This window comes from Pogoniulus pusillus, chromosome 12 (genome assembly GCF_015220805.1).
Source record: "Pogoniulus pusillus isolate bPogPus1 chromosome 12, bPogPus1.pri, whole genome shotgun sequence".
Lineage (NCBI taxonomy): Eukaryota > Metazoa > Chordata > Aves > Piciformes > Lybiidae > Pogoniulus > Pogoniulus pusillus.
In genome coordinates this window covers 23,520,825-23,536,503 of record NC_087275.1, presented here as the reverse complement: position 1 = coordinate 23,536,503, position 15,679 = coordinate 23,520,825, and the positions used below count along the sequence as shown (strand labels likewise).

Here is a 15,679-nt window from a genome sequence, read left to right as displayed (position 1 = left end):
GCTTGTTTGGGCGGCTCTGGGGAGACCTAATAGCAGCCTTCCAGTACCTGAAGGGGGCCTGATGGAGAGGGACTGTTTACAAAGGCCTGTGGTGATAGAATAAGGAGCAATGGCTTTGAACTAGAGAAGAGCAGATTTAGACTAGATATTAGGAACAAGTTCTTTGTTATGAAGGTGGTGGAACACTGGAATAGGTTGTCCAGGAAGGTGGTTGAGGCCCATCCCTGCAGATATTCAAGATGAGGTTCAACAGGGCTCTGGGCTATCTGATGTAGTTGAGGATGCCCCTGCTGACTGCTTGGGGGTTGGACTGGATAAGCTTTCCAACCCAACCCATTCTATGACTTGGTGCATTTACTTTTTTTAGTTATTGCCTATTGTGCTTACATTGCATAAGACCTTACACAAGAAAGTAAACAAAGGCATGAAAATAATCCAATGGAGATTCCACAGAATCACAGAACTTCAGAGGTTGGAATGGACCTCCAGAGATCACAGAGTCCAACCTCCCTGCAGAGGCAGGAGTCAGTTTACTGCTTGCCCTTCAGGGGGACTCGAGAGGCTCCTTTCATTCTCACCATTTCTCTTTGTATTCCTACAGAACAGACTATAAAATCCTCACGAATGATGGCTGATTTACTGACCATTACTCCACACAAAGAAGTCTTCTGGAGTAACCAAACCAACCCAATCAGAAACGCATCGGAAATTCCAACCAAGGCCAGTTGCCCCTTAGATGAAAACTCGCTGTCGCTTGCTTTGATAGTTTTTTACTCCATTATTTTTATTATTGGATTGGTTGGAAATATTACAGCCCTGGTTGCTTTTCTGTGCGTTCACCAGAAAAGGAATTCTATCCAAGTCTACTTGATAAACGTAGCTGTTGCAGATCTACTGCTGATCTTTTGTCTTCCTTTCCGAATACTCTATCACGCTTCCGAAAACACCTGGAAGTTTGGGCTGATTTTATGCAAGAGCGTAGGCACTCTGTTTTATACGAACATGTATATTAGCATAGTACTCTTGGGACTGATCAGTTTAGATCGTTACATAAAAATAAATAAGTCTGTGAAGCGTCCTAAACTGCTGACTACTACACGAAGCAAACACATTTGTTGCGTGGTGTGGGCAGTTGCCCTAACAGGATTTATAGTAGTAGTTGCACCAGCTTTCCTCAAGAGTAAGGACAGCAATTCTACTGCATGCTTCCACTACCGAAATAAACACGACGCAAAGACAGAAGCCATCATAAATTACATTATTGTACTGATTTTTTGGATTGTTTTTTTCCTTTTGATACTTTCCTATGTCAAAATTGCCAAGAACCTCCTGAAAATTTCGAGGAAAAGAGCAAATTTTCCCAACGCGGTAAAATACACCCAGACGGCGAGGAACTCCTTCATCGTGCTCATTATCTTCACCATCTGTTTTGTCCCTTACCATGTGTTCCGGTTTGTGTACATCACATCACAGCTAGAGAATCCATCCTGCTACTGGAAGGAAATCATTCACAAATGCAACGAGGTGATGCTCGTATTTTCATCTTTTAACAGCTGCTTAGACCCAGTGATGTATTTCCTAATGTCCAGAAGTGTCCGTAAGACTGTATTGCAGCTTGTCTGCAGAAGACTTCACAGAGATTCAGGCCTAAATCTTGAAAGCACTTCAGAAATAAAACTTGGACAATACACACAAGACCGATTATCTACTACCACTCCTCACTTGAGTTCTTTAAGGAAGAAATATCTGATTTGATTGTCTACACGAATGGATGCCAGCCTCCCTCCGGCACCTCTGCACGTCAATTTAAGATTATCAAATGCTGTACTGTACTGCTACTAATTCTGCCTCTTTCTTCCTGTTAAAAATGGGAAGTCTTACTTCTGTTTGCAAAAACAAGAAGTTACTTTTCAGAAGTATTTGCCTTCTTTATCCAAGAAAACAAAATAAGAAGTTCTCAGACATCTTCTGCTGGACTAAACTAGAACACTAATTAAGATTTCCACCAAGTGGTTTGAACTTGTGTATAGACATTAGCATTGCCAACTTGTGCCTGTAAATAATAGATGGATTTTGCAAAAAGCCAATTGTGTCTTGGTTAAGAGCTACATAAACCATCACAGGTTGTATGCACTTCTCTGTTTTAATAGGTTCCAGAGGGATCAGCATTTTAACTACATTTAGAAAAGTATGTTTGAAAGAAAACATTTAAGGTTTTAGCAAGATAAGTGGCTTTAAAAAATGAGGTGAAGAACATAACTACCACTAATTCAGTTGTAATTACAGAAGTTTCTTAAACAGGACAATGAGAATATTCAAGCCTCCTAAGCCCCTCCTTGTATTTGCAGATTTAGTAAGTAGCAGGGCTGAATACACACTTCACTTCTTCTAGGTATGAACTTTAATTCTGATGTGATTTTACTTAATTCAGGATGGATGAAACTGGGTATAAACATGTTAAATTACAATAACTAGTCAGTATAGTTCAGTGTTTTGTGGTCTTTTTTTTTTTGCAGTGTCTTTGTTGTTGTGTTTTCTTTTTAATAAATGAAGTGTACAGATTAATTACATCAATTTTAGTCTTCAAGAAAGATTCCTACAAAAGTGGCATTTTCATAATGGTACCATGGTAACTGCATTTTTTCTTAATTAATTCAGCATGAGATTAAGATATTTGCACATTAATTTCTGGTTGACTCTCACAATTACTCTGTTCTATTTTTTCACAGTCTTTTATCTATTGTACATAGATTGAACTGTCTTGGATCTGTTTTAGTACAGCTCAAGGAATAGTAAGTTCCCTGTACTCTGCAATTCACCTATGCAGTATATTGGTTCTCCATAATGACATCATCTTTGATAAACCTACTGGAGTATATAAATGATCATTCCATAATTCTCTCATGGCGTTTTCTTTGCCTGTGTTTCTACTGAACTGCTGACTGATGACACCAGGTGGAGGTGGGGAACACAGGACATGATGGAAACAAAAGACATGGTGTGGCTTCAACAAAATTTGAATCCTAAGATTCATTTGAAGAATTGAAAACAGAATTTTTATTTATGGCCACTGCATGATTGCAAAAATCCTCTTCAGAAGATCAAGAGAACAGGGCTTCAGTGTCACAACAACCCCAAGCAGTGCTACAGGCTGGGGACAGAGTGGCTGGAGAGTAGCCAGGAAGAAAGGGGCCTGGGGATACTGGTAGATAGTAGGCTGAAGATGAGGCAGCAGTGTGCCCAGGTGGCCAACAGAGCCAATGGCATCCTGGGCTGCATCAGGAACAGTGTGGCCAGTAGGACAAGGGAGGTTATTCTTCCCCTGTACTCAACACTGGTCAGACCACACCTTGAGTACTGTGTCCAGTTCTGGGCTCCTCAATTCAAGAGAGATGTTGAGGTGCTGGAACATGTCCAGAGAAGGGCAACAAAGCTGGTGAGGGGCCTGGAACACAAACCCTATGAGGAGAGACTGAGGGAGCTGGGCCTGTTTAGCCTGGAGAAGAGAAGGCTCAGGGCAGACCTCATTGCTGTCTACAACTACCTGAAGGGAGGCTGTAGCCAGGTGGGAGTTGGTCTCTTCTCCCAGGCAACCAGCAATAGAACAAGGGGACACAGTCTCAAGTTGTGCCAGGGGAGGTATAGGCTGGGTGTTAGGAGGAAGTTGTTGCCAGAGAGAGTGATTGGCATTGGAATGGGCTGCCCAGGGAGGTGGTGGAGGCACTGTGCCTGGAGGTGTTCAAGAAAAGACTGGATGAGGCACTTAGTGCCATGGTCTGGTTGATTGGATAGAGCTGGGTGCTAGGTTGGACTGGATGATCTTGGAGGATTCTTCCAACCTGGCTGATTCTATGATAAAAGAATCTGACTTTTAAAGGCAGATAGAAATGTGTTCCACAGGACCACAGTTCCATGGTCCACCCTAGTATTCTGGGAATGCTTTTGTAAATGATGTAATGTTTACTTGGTTACTGCAATAGCATTTTGTAAGCAACCAGATATATAGAAAGATATCAGGAAAACAGCGATGTAGTACAACTCCACAGTTCTGCCCCATCATTATGTGGTTATTTTTGGTTTTAATAATTTTCATAGTGAAATCTAATCAGTATTTTCTTGAAGAGCAAAGCCCTGGGCACCCATACCTATTTGCATTGACCAGATTGTGTTCTGCATGACAGGTGCTGGAACATGTCCAGAGAAGGGCAACAAAGCTGGTGAAGGGCCTGGAACACAAACCCTATGAGGAGAGACTGAGGGAGCTGGGATTGTTTAGCCTGGAGAAGAGGAGGCTCAGGGGTGATCTTATTACTGTCTACAACTACCTGAAGGGGCATTGTAGCCAGGTGGGGGGTGGCCTCTTCTCCCAGGCAACCAGCAATAGAACAAGGGGACACAGTCTCAAGTTGTGCCAGGGTAGGTCTAGGCTGGATGTTAGGAGGAAGTTCTTGCCAGAGAGAGTGATTGGCATTGGAATGGGCTGCCCAGGGAGGTGGTGGAGGCACCGTCCCTGGAGGTCTTCAAGAAAAGCCTGGATGAGGCACTTAGTGCCATGGTCTAGTTGATTAGATAGGGCTGGGTGCTAGGTTGGACTGGAAGATCTTGGAGGTCTCTTCCAACCTGGTTGATTCTATGATTCTATGATTCTATGATTTACAGTTTGTAGAGAAGGAGCACCATGGAAGCCATGCACAGTATTAGGAGATAAGGTTTCAGACAATAAAAAGAAGAAAAAAAAAGAAGAAATATTGAAGAGTAACACTTTCCCAGAACTCCATGCTACATAATTGTTTCAAAAGCATTTCCGTGCAGTATAATCTACTGCTGAAACCAGCCTCTGTAGACAAGCAGCAAATGTAAGAGCTGCAGTCTGATGCTTGCATTAAGCAAATCCACAGCACCGATAAAGACAAAGTTAGGCCAAGCTTGGGTGTGTAGAGCACCCCAAGGAAAAGTTAACAGGTATGTTTGTGGGCAGCCATGTACCGAAAAATCAGTTACAGTGGAGCTGCCTCGAAGAGCTAAGAGGCACTGGGATAAAGGTAGTATGTTGTAATTGGACTTTGGCAACATCACTTACTAAAAGCTCTAAACCAGCCTAGGATGTCAGATGTTAATTCTTGGTTTAGAACTGTTAAAAAAGGGAAAGTTTAAAAATACATTTGTTTTTTTTTCCTTCATAATATTACCAAAAAATTTGATAATAGGTATGTTTACTAACATGTTTATCTCTACAGTCTGGAATAAATGAAAGTAAGGAGATGACAAAGTTTCCAAGCAACAAATAACTATTCCAGTTAGTCAAGATTACAATAAAATCAATATATAAATCCCTGCTTAACAGCAATAAAACCCAGATTGCTAAAATTCAGAAAAAAAGAAATTACAACTGTGCTGTTTGTGAAATGTTTATGATACAGATTCTATAAAGACTACAGTAAGGAGATCAACTCTTCAGCTCAGAAATGAAAATCTGAAAGTCAGCACAGAAGAGTGGAACAGGTCTGGTGACTACATCACCTTTATCAGAGCATGACATTAAGAGAGTAGCAGTTAGAACAAAAAAAAAAATCCCAAAACACACCAAAAGCAAGCAGACAAGTGAAAACACTTCTGAGTTTCCACACCTATGTAAGAGTCAGTGCTTAAAGATGATAAAGGCTGGATGTATCAACTGGCTCAGAAAAGGACCTGAAACCAGACAATACTGCTGTGCAGGAAACAGCAACTTCTGACTGAAACTAGAGATCATTACTGTTTAAAAAAAATGTGGTTTTTTTTCTGCAATCAATTTTCCCAAATTTGAAGGTAAAATGCCAGGCTCCACCAAACAGTTATCACCGAAGAGCAAACAGTTCTGAAGCATCCTGGGAGGTCTGCTGAAAGTTACCTTGTGACATGTTAAACGGCCATATAATCAGTCACTTTAATAATGTCTCCTATTTCATGTCTTAGAAGTACTTCCAGGGCTAACTACAGCACTTAGTTAAGTCTTCAACAGGAATTTCAATGTGAGCATCATCCCATTCATTCCTCTTTCTGTAAGTAGAGGCTAACTCAACATGCACCTCCTCATAACCTGCACAAAGCTCATTTTCTTCCTTTATTTCACATGTGCAACACATCCTCAAATTTCAGTTAGTGTACCAAAATGTCATCTCTTTTTCACTAGGTATGAAGGACTATTTGTCAAGAGAATAAATACTGGTTACAAAGTGCATAAGAATTATACATGCTGAGTAGTCATTTCTATACCTTTGAGAATGATAGAAACATAGAATGGTTTGGGCTGAAAGAGACCTTTAAAGGTCACCTAGTTCCAACCTTGCTGCCATGAACAAGGGCCACCTTCCACTAGATCAGATTGCTCAGAGCCCCATCTAACCTGACTTTGAATGTCTCTAGAGATGGGGCATCTTCTACCTGTCCTCTGGGCAGCCTGCTCCTGTGTTTCACAAGCTTCACAGCAAAAAGTGTCTTCCTTATACCTAGTCTAAATCTATTCTCTTTTAGTTTAAGACAATTATGCCTTGTCCTTTTGCAACAGGCCTCGCTAAAAAAGACTGTCCTCATCTTTGTTATAGGCCCCCTTTGAGTACTGAAAGGCCACAATAACTTCTCCCCAGGAGCCTCTCAGCCTTTCTTCACAGGAGAGGTGCTGCAGCCCTCTGATCATTTTTGTGGCCCTCGTTTGAACTGCTGTAACAGGTCAATGTCTTTCTGGTGCTGTCCAGAGTTGGACAGAGTACTCTGAGTGGGGTTGCACCAGCAGGAAGCAGAGCAGCTGAACTGCCTCTCTTTGCTAGCCACTTGACAAATAGATTACTAGCTACACTGTCATACATGCACTTCTTAAAATGCATGTAAAGTATAAAGCAAAGCTCGGGATAAAAGCCAAGGAGGAAGTTTGCTGGACCTGCCTCTACTCAGGACCTGCCTGGGCACAGGTCAGCTAGGAGTGAGCAATCTGGCTGCTTTGCATCACTTGTTTTTATTATTCTACCTGGGTTTCCCCCCCCTCTTTTCATTAAACTCTCTTTATTTCAAACTATGACTTTTCTCACTTTTACCCTATCGCTTCTCTGCCCCAGCCCACTGAAGGGCAAGCAACTGCATGAGGTTTAGCTGTCTGCTGGGACTGAACCACAGTGAGCCTTTTTGGTGCCCAACATGCAGCTCAAAGGGTTCAGCATAACAGCCGATGTAACCAGAGCGAGACAGAGGGCGCAGGGGGGAGCATCAGAACAAGCAGCCTGTTCTACAGCAGCGCAGCCACAAGAAAAGGAGAGGGAAGAGGCAGAAATCATAAACAAGTTTTTGCATTTACCCTTTTGCTTCTCCTCTTCATCCCACTGAGGGGGAGTGAGAGAGAAGCTGTGTGGGGTTAACCAGGGTTAAACCACAATGTCAGCTTTTATTTTTCACACCAAAATTAACTGCAATTACAGTTTTAACCTGAAAAGTGACATTTTTCATGAGAGTAGACAAGTACAAATTATCCTGACAATAACAACATGGAAAAATCAAACCAAAACAATTTCCCTCACAACAGCAGTCAGTGAAACCATAAAGGAGTGCAGCTTATATCAGTGGCAAACACTTAAGACTCATGTTTTTCCTGGAACTGGAGAAGTTCACATACAGATGCTTTAGCTTAAAGCTCTTTCTGAAAGCATATATGGAATTAAGGTGAACAGCCAGGATTTGTGTTGCACAGGACAAATAAGTGCACAGAGAAGAAGAATCCACTGATAATGTTCCACCAATCCCAAATATTTCCTGTGCATTCTCTGCAGCACTGGGAAGCCTGTGTCAGTATTTTCTCCATCCTTTACCAAAAACCTGCAACTACTGAGGGCTCTGAAGAATCCAAGAGAATGGAGAAGGTGCTACGATGCTGTCATCATTCATTGATTAGAGACTGAATTGGTAGGAAAAATCATTGCACAGAATTTGCTCACAGATATAATGAGTGAAAATAACCAGGAGGAAGGACGAAGCTAGAGAAAGCCTTAACATTCAAACTGCACAGTTAGAGCAGGAAGGTCAGAAATTAGAACAGGAATGGCAGAGAAATGGCTAATAGCGTACCACAGTGCTGCAAAGTGAGAGCCAAAATGAGGATTAAAAAAAGGCAAGGGTTTAATTACAAGCCTATGCTTTAATGAGCAGAATCAATCATGTAAAACATACAGCAATAATAAATTCTGGTCCATGCTGCCTTTAAAAGTGATCTTGGTTTCATCTGTAAATGGTGAATCCTGGTTCCTTTAAGTTTCCATACAGATAAGAGTAGAACAGTAGGACAGAGCAAAGCTAGCATCTTCACAGAAACCTCAAAACACAGACATAAATGACTGTGCTTTGAAAAGAAAAATGCACTTGCTCCCCTTCAACAAAAAGTCTCAGCAGGTAAAGATGTTAACATAAGTATGGTCAATTACACATTGCACATCTGAGAAGACTGAGTATTTTTTGTCATAGAATGGTCTGTGTTAGAAGGGACATCCAAAGGTCATCTAGAGTTCAACCCCTTCTGCAGTCAGCAGGGACACTCTCGACTAGATCAGGCTGCTCAGAGCCCTATTGAGCTCATCTTGAATATCTCCAGGGATGGAGCCCCAAGCACTTCCCTGGGCAAGCTGCTCCAGTGTTCCACTAGACTTACGGTAAAGACCTTGTTCCTAACATCCCACCTAAATCTACTCTTCTCTAGTTTGAAGCCATTGCCCCTCATCCTATCACTACAGACTATAGAATTGTATAGAAATGGTCTCTATCAGAAAAGAATTAATTTTGCATTCAGAACTCCCCATTTGGAAGCCAAAATAATGTTTTAAGTATCGGTTTTGTTTTTACTGCCACATTTTAGGTTTATTTTTGCTCTATTAATTTGATGTTTTCACAGTAGCTTAAGAAGAACCTGCAAAAGCCAAAAAACTGTTATACACAAACATTTTTAACTTGGAAACCCACAAATTATAGCGTGGTGCTGGAAAACACAGAAAAAGCTTCCTATGATATTCAGCCCAGTTTTCACATTAAAAGTGTGAACCTAAAAGCAAAGTCATGACCAATACATAGCTGTTGCTTTTTTAGAAGCAAATAAAATGAAAGATACCTCTGCAAAGTGTGCAAAGAATGTAATTAGGGAAGAAAATATGAAGTATTTAGCATCAAAGACCTGAAGTATAAAAAGGTCAGAAGAGTATTTTTGCTAGTAGTGTCAACTTGAAGCTAAGTTTTCCTGCCCAAAAGACATTGTTTAGTTTCTATGTAGAACAACTACCTGGTGCCTGCAAAACACCAAATAACTTAAGCTCTGAGTGCATTATATGCCTATTTCTATAGGCTTATGGATGCCACAGTTATACTGCAGAAAACTGTAATTAATTAAACAATATCAAATGATAGAATGGTTTGGATTCAAAGGGATCTCAAAAGATTACCTAGTTCAAATCCATGGGCAGGGACACCTTCCACTAGCTCAGGCTGCCCCACTCAATCTGACCTTGAATACTTCCAGTGAAAGGGGGCATCCCCAGCCTCTCTGGGAAACCTGTTCTAGGGTCTCACCACCCTCACAGCAAAGTATTTCCTTACATCAAATCTGAATCTACCCTCCTTCAGTTTAAAGCCAATACTCTGTGTCCTGCTGAAACTCCTTGACCCATAAGATCTTTCATTCTGGGTCTATTTTGATGAACCACAAGAGCAGTTCTAACATAGAATAGAATCATAGAATCAACCAGGTTGGAAGAGACCTCCAAGATCATCCACTCCAAACTATCACGAAGCCCTATCCAATCAACTAGACCATGGCACTAAGTGCCTCATCCAGGCTTTTCTTGAACACCTCCAGGGATGGTGACTCCACCACCTCCCTGGGCAGCCCATTCCAATGCCAATCACTCTCTCTGGCAAGAACTTCCTCCTAACATCCAGCCTAGACTTCCCCCTGGCACAACTTGAGACTGTGTCCCCTTGTTCTGTTGCTGGTGAAAATAAATCATTAGAGAATGGTAAACACAGACCCAGATCCAACCTGCCAAACATTTTCTCTTCATTGATTCAGCACAGTGCTCAACCCAACTTGAGCAGATTTAAACTTGAGCATGTATGATTTTGCTTTTATAAGAACTTCTTACAACATTAAATACATAAACTGACTGCAGCTGAAATCCTCATTACATCAAGTCAGGAGAGGAGCTGTGTACATTCTGGGTCACCCCTGCATTGAAAGCTGACCAACAGGGTTAAGAGAAATCATAATGTTCTGCAACAGCTCTCCTGATACAGATGTCCAACTGAAAATGGTTATCACGTAGCACATCTGCCACAGAAGTTTATGCAGTCAAAAAAAACTTCCAACTTAAATATTTATGGAAAAAATGCCTGACAAAACTAAGCACCAAATGCCAAGTTCCTAGGTCAGATACTTGGTAAATGAGTTTTTAAAATGAAAATATGGATTGAACTGGTGTAGCAGGCAGTGCAATCTAAGAGATTTATCTTGGTATTAAATGTTATGAAATGAATCTCAAGTTAAAGGCTGCTGCACGTTGGGTGCATGCTATTAATTTATTCAGTAGCTTTCATCCTCAGCACCCTCAGTGTGCACACTCAGGGTCTCACACTTTTCTGTACCTTATCCTCAGCAGTTGCCTTCCACCCTTCAAGGTGCAGAGACTGAGTGCATCTCTTGGGGCCTTCCACGGCACTGAGATAGCCAAGGACTGCTACAGGAGATAGAGGTAACTGAGCTCCTGCCTTTTCTCCCACCTTTCATGGAGCAGCTCCTGCCACCACATTATATACTCTGCTGTACAGCAGGAATAGTCCAATCTCCACTTGGTTTGTGACAGGAACTAATTGACAAGAGGCTGACTGGGCAGGTGGAGGGGAGAGGAAGTGGCCAGGCAGCCTGCAAACACATCACTGTCCATATATGATGATATATGGACATTATATATATAAGTCCATTATATGATCATTTTGGGGTTGTTTAGCCTGGAGAAGAGGAGGCTCAGGGCAGACCTCATTGCTTTCTACAACTACCTGAAGGGAGGCTGTAGCCAGGTGGGGGTTGGTCTCTTCTCTCAGGCAACCAGCAGCAGAACAAGGGGACACAGTCTCAAGTTGTGCCATAGGAGGTCTAGGCTGGATGTTAGAAGGAAGTTCTTGCCAGAGAGAGTGATTGGCATTGGAATGGGCTGCCCAGGGAGGTGGTGGAGTCGCCAAGACTTTCTAATAGAACACATTTTACTATAACAATACATTCCAAAGAGGAAAAAATAAAACCAAGGTACAACTCAATCTAACAGGAACAAGAACCAGAGTACATGCAAACTAATTACAGCCTTACAAAGTAATTATTAATATTCCATGGTGTGCTAGTTTGAGCCTAGCTAGAATGTTTTGGTGAGAAGGATTAGATCACAGGCTGTGAAGGAGAAAAAAAAAACAATGGTGATGTCTACTTCACTCACAGGCTTGCTGAGTTGTATAACAAGAAGAATCCAAACATGGATAAGGCAGTACTGCTTCATCTGTTGGGGAGCTTGGAGCTCCTGCATTTTTTCTCTCTCTAGCCTCTCTGCCATCTCTCTGATTAATCCACTTTGCTTCCTAACTCCCTGGCCAAACCTCTGTTCTTCCTTGGGACTGGTGTAAGGTTGAGAGGGGTGGGAGGTGAAAGGGTGGTTGGAAGCCCCCCCTGGGGACTCAGGTTTCTAGGAGGGCTGTTGTGTTTCTGTATTACCTTTTACCTTGTATATTTCTGTCTATAACTGTATATACTGTAAATATCTGCTTGTATATTGAGCTAAGCTGTAAATAATGAGCTTCATTCAATTTCCAGAGCTGTCTGAGTCTAGTCTGGGTGATTTCCAAAGTGTGGGGGAGTGGGAAACACCCAAACCATCACACATGGGAAGTTTCCCTCACTTAAATTTAATCTTGAATGAGATCAGCTAAGTAGAGCCTAAATAAAGAGTCGGCCAGCATAAATATTCATTCTAGCAAAAGAACAAGAGACTGAGCAATCCAATTGATAACAGGATCATTGGGATGGTTTGTCTTGGTATATGCTTAAACATAAAGCCAAACTAACAAAAAAAAAACAATCTAACCAAAATTGCCCAAGCTTTTATATGCTGTTTTCTCTATTCTCATAAATGAACTTACTTATATTTACAGCTGTTGAAAAGCAGTTACCTGTCAACCACAGATCAGACAGAAATTCAAGTCTCAGGTTGTGCCGAGCTAAACAGAGTTTGGCTGACCTGTGATCAAAGCTTTCCTGTGGAGGAAGAAAACCTGTCCTGTGCACACTTCTGGATGATTTGTACAGAACACTGTATTTCTTTGACACAAGAGTCACTTTTCCTGAGTTCAGGCCTTGAACATGTCAGCTGTAAATTGCCTCTACACAGTCAATCACCTGACTAGACACACGAGATGTGTTCATTTGGTTGCTCAGATGAAGACAGAGATGGATGTGGTATTATTGCAATGTAGGCTTCAGGAACAGACAAGTCAGTTTTATAATAGCTCTTGCAGCTGAAGAACAGTTAAATGTCCTCGAAAACGCAAGTTTTCATGCATGAAATAGCACCTTCCCTCCCCCACCTCCCTCCACCACTCTGTAATGTGGGCAGTCCTTAAGAGAAGGACAGTAAGAGTCCCTTCACACCCCAAAAGAGGAAAGCACCATTGTAAGGTCTGTCTGTGACACACCTCTGTGACCAGAGGGCTGTTACGATCACTCTTCCACACTATCTCATTATTTTTATTTTGCTAATGGAACTGCAACCTGACCTAGTTTCAAAGTCTTATTTGCACAGACAACATCATGTTGTCTGAGATTTAAATGCCCAGCTGCTTTTTGACATTCTGAAAACCTCCATATGCCAGAGAGACGCTCTTCTTAATCATAATTTCCAGACTCAAGTATCACCTTTTTGATTGCAGCAGTGGAGTTAAAAAGGACACTGGATAGAAAAACTTACTCTCTGCAAAAGAAGGCATCTGCAGCTTGAATAGGTAAGTTTCAAATTACTACTTTTTTTTCTCACCTGACAGAAGTTGGGCACAGAAATGTTAACTAGATTTCCAAATAACTGAATTCAACAATGACTTTAATTTATTGCAATAAACAAAAGAAGTTAGTACATTTTGGTTCAGCAATACATGTGGCAGTGTACACGACAGTGCAGCAGATAGAAAAGTCTCATTTGCAAGCTGTTAAATGTGGTCTACAAATAGGAATTTCTGAAAGTTTTGCTATCTAACCAGCTTGGTATCTGGGGCTTTGTATTGTAGCTGCACAGAATTTTCTTTGGTATCTGAGTTCATTTGCTTGCAGATGTTAAAAAAAAATAGTCTAAGTTTGAAATCTTCATGTTTTCCTTGTGATTTCATATAGAACAAAAGTTAACTAGGACACATGTCACTAAAGTAGTACCTGTACAACAAGAAAACCTCTCTTTTCTACAAGTTAGTAAGCTGAAATACCAGTTTTTATATGGAGTCATTGTATAGAGCTTTGATTTCTTATTTTCAAGCTGGAAATTGAGAAAAAAAAACCCAAAGAAAACAGAACTTGGAAAAACAAATTATATTGTCATTTTCCACAACCATTTTGTCAGTTTAAAAATGCAGACTGAGTTGTTTATGCACAATGCACATCTAAGATTAGAGCTCTGAACGCAGTAAGATTAGACACAGACACAAGCATAAAATAAGTGCATCTAGCAAGATACCTGCAGCATGCACAGTTTAATTTGTACTTAAATGGAGGTACAGAGTATGCTGCATTTCTGCAATTAAAGCAAAACTCTGTGTTTCTTTTGCTTATTTAACTTAAAATAGTCTGTAAGTGGTTTCCAAAGCAGGTTACAGCCGTTCCAGAAGATTGAGAAGTAAACCAAGACCACAGAAGTTACTGTCAGACCTCATCTTGAACTTTCTGACCCCTGATTTGCTTTATTAGAGTCTCTGCATGTAAAAACTTTGGGGTTTAACATCAGCTAGCTTTTCTTCACAAAATCTAGTGGTAACCTCATGCAAACTTAAGATGCTAACCCCAGAGGAAAAACAGCAGTTAGTAATAGTGAAAAGTAGGGGAGAAAAAAAGGGAAGAGTTAAGATAAGTGCAGAGAATAAAAGAGACCTTTTTTGGATAGAGAAGACTAATTCTTTCAATTGTGTTTCAGCTTTGACCATTCATTCGAGGAATACTGGAATAAATGAGAAATTTAACATGTCTTCAGCCATCGCTGGCTACTACTGTAGCTCTGCCAGTCATCTACTCTTTGCTGTTTCCTGCTGGAATTTTTGGAAATATTCTTGCTGGATGGGTATTTTCCAAGCAAGCTCCCCCCAGAAGAACACAACACGTTTACCTGTCAAACCTTGTCACTGCCAATTTACTTGTAGGTAGCACAATGCCTCTCCTGGCTACCTATTTTGCAAGGGGGTACCAATGGACTTATGACTCTGTAGAATGCAGAATAGCAAACCACCTTGGGGGTTTCGTTATGCACGTCAGCATGTATGTTACAATCATCATTTTATGCTCGATTGCTCTAAACCAGTATGCCACACTGAAGAAAATCAGTGATGCAAAATATCCTCCAGCAGCCAAGGAAAACTTTTACAGATGTGTACTTCAAAAGTTTCGCCAGCCAGAATTTGCTAAGTGTTTGTGTATTGTTGTATGGCTCACTGTGCTCTGCATAACAGTAGCAGCTATAATATACAATAATGTCCAGATAAATGCTATGGAAGAGTCTCAAAGATGCTTCAACGTCACTGTAGAAGCCAGTAAGTTTACCTCAATGCTTGCAGCTTGTCTGGCCACTACATGTTTTTTTGTGTCTTTTATGACAGTTTTGCTGTCATACTACTGTCTTACCAGACATCTGAGTGAAATACAAAAAAATACTTGTATTGGTGAAAAACATCTAATTTATGGTACAGTGAAAAGAAACATTCTTGTCATCCAGATGATATTAACTGTCTGCTTTCTTCCATATCATGTCTTTAGGCCAGTTTTTTATCTACTGCTTCCAGAAGATGACTGTCCAAAGTTAAACTATCTAGTGGAAATAAAAAATTTCCTTACCTGTCTTGCTGCTGCTAAGAGCAGTTTAGATCCAGTGATATACCTTTTGCTAGATAAAACATTTAAGAGAAGTTTGTATGGCCTGTTTACAAAATCAATGCCAGAACATCACAAAGAGAAAGCTGATATTTTCACTGAAGAGACTCCTGATATTTGAAGGAAAATGGAAAGGTTTTCAGTAAGATATAAGTAAAAATAAATCAGACTGATATGAAATGGCAATCATTTAAATAAGTAACATATTATTAGTATTTTTTAACTATCATTTTGCTTGTACAATCAGCATTAAGCCATAATAAATCTGATATATACAAATGAATTCAAGTAATTTATACAATGAACTGTGTAATACACCTTTATCCATGCCACACAAAAAAACATTTTCTGTTTGAGCTATGGAAAGGGTTTTCTATTACAAAAAAAATGAAGGAAAAAGGCAGAAAAGAGACTAAGCTCTAATTCTCTTTTACCATTAATAAAATAGTCCTGGGGTTTGGACATATATTTCCTTTATAAAAAAGGAAATTTCCTTCATAAGAAAGGAAATCTATG

General features: G+C 40.6%; 3 protein-coding genes across 13 annotated transcripts in view; 2 read left to right on the top strand and 1 right to left on the bottom strand.

Moving 5' to 3' along the window:
• Window positions 1-15,679, bottom strand: part of CASK (calcium/calmodulin dependent serine protein kinase) — a 202,228-nt gene that overhangs the window by 95,561 nt on the left and 90,988 nt on the right. The window lies entirely within an intron of this gene.
• On the top strand, window positions 637-2,565 carry GPR34 (G protein-coupled receptor 34; the record flags this gene model as incomplete). Its single annotated transcript, XM_064152180.1, has 1 exon — window positions 637-2,565. A coding segment is annotated over one exon (1,119 nt), but the record flags the coding sequence as incomplete, so codon positions are not given.
• Window positions 12,742-15,382, top strand: GPR82 (G protein-coupled receptor 82). The gene is made up of 2 exons (XM_064152179.1): window positions 12,742-13,044; window positions 14,217-15,382. The coding sequence occupies exon 2, from the start codon at window positions 14,250-14,252 to the stop codon at window positions 15,282-15,284; it is 1,035 nt and encodes a 344-aa protein (XP_064008249.1). The 5' UTR covers window positions 12,742-13,044; window positions 14,217-14,249; the 3' UTR covers window positions 15,285-15,382.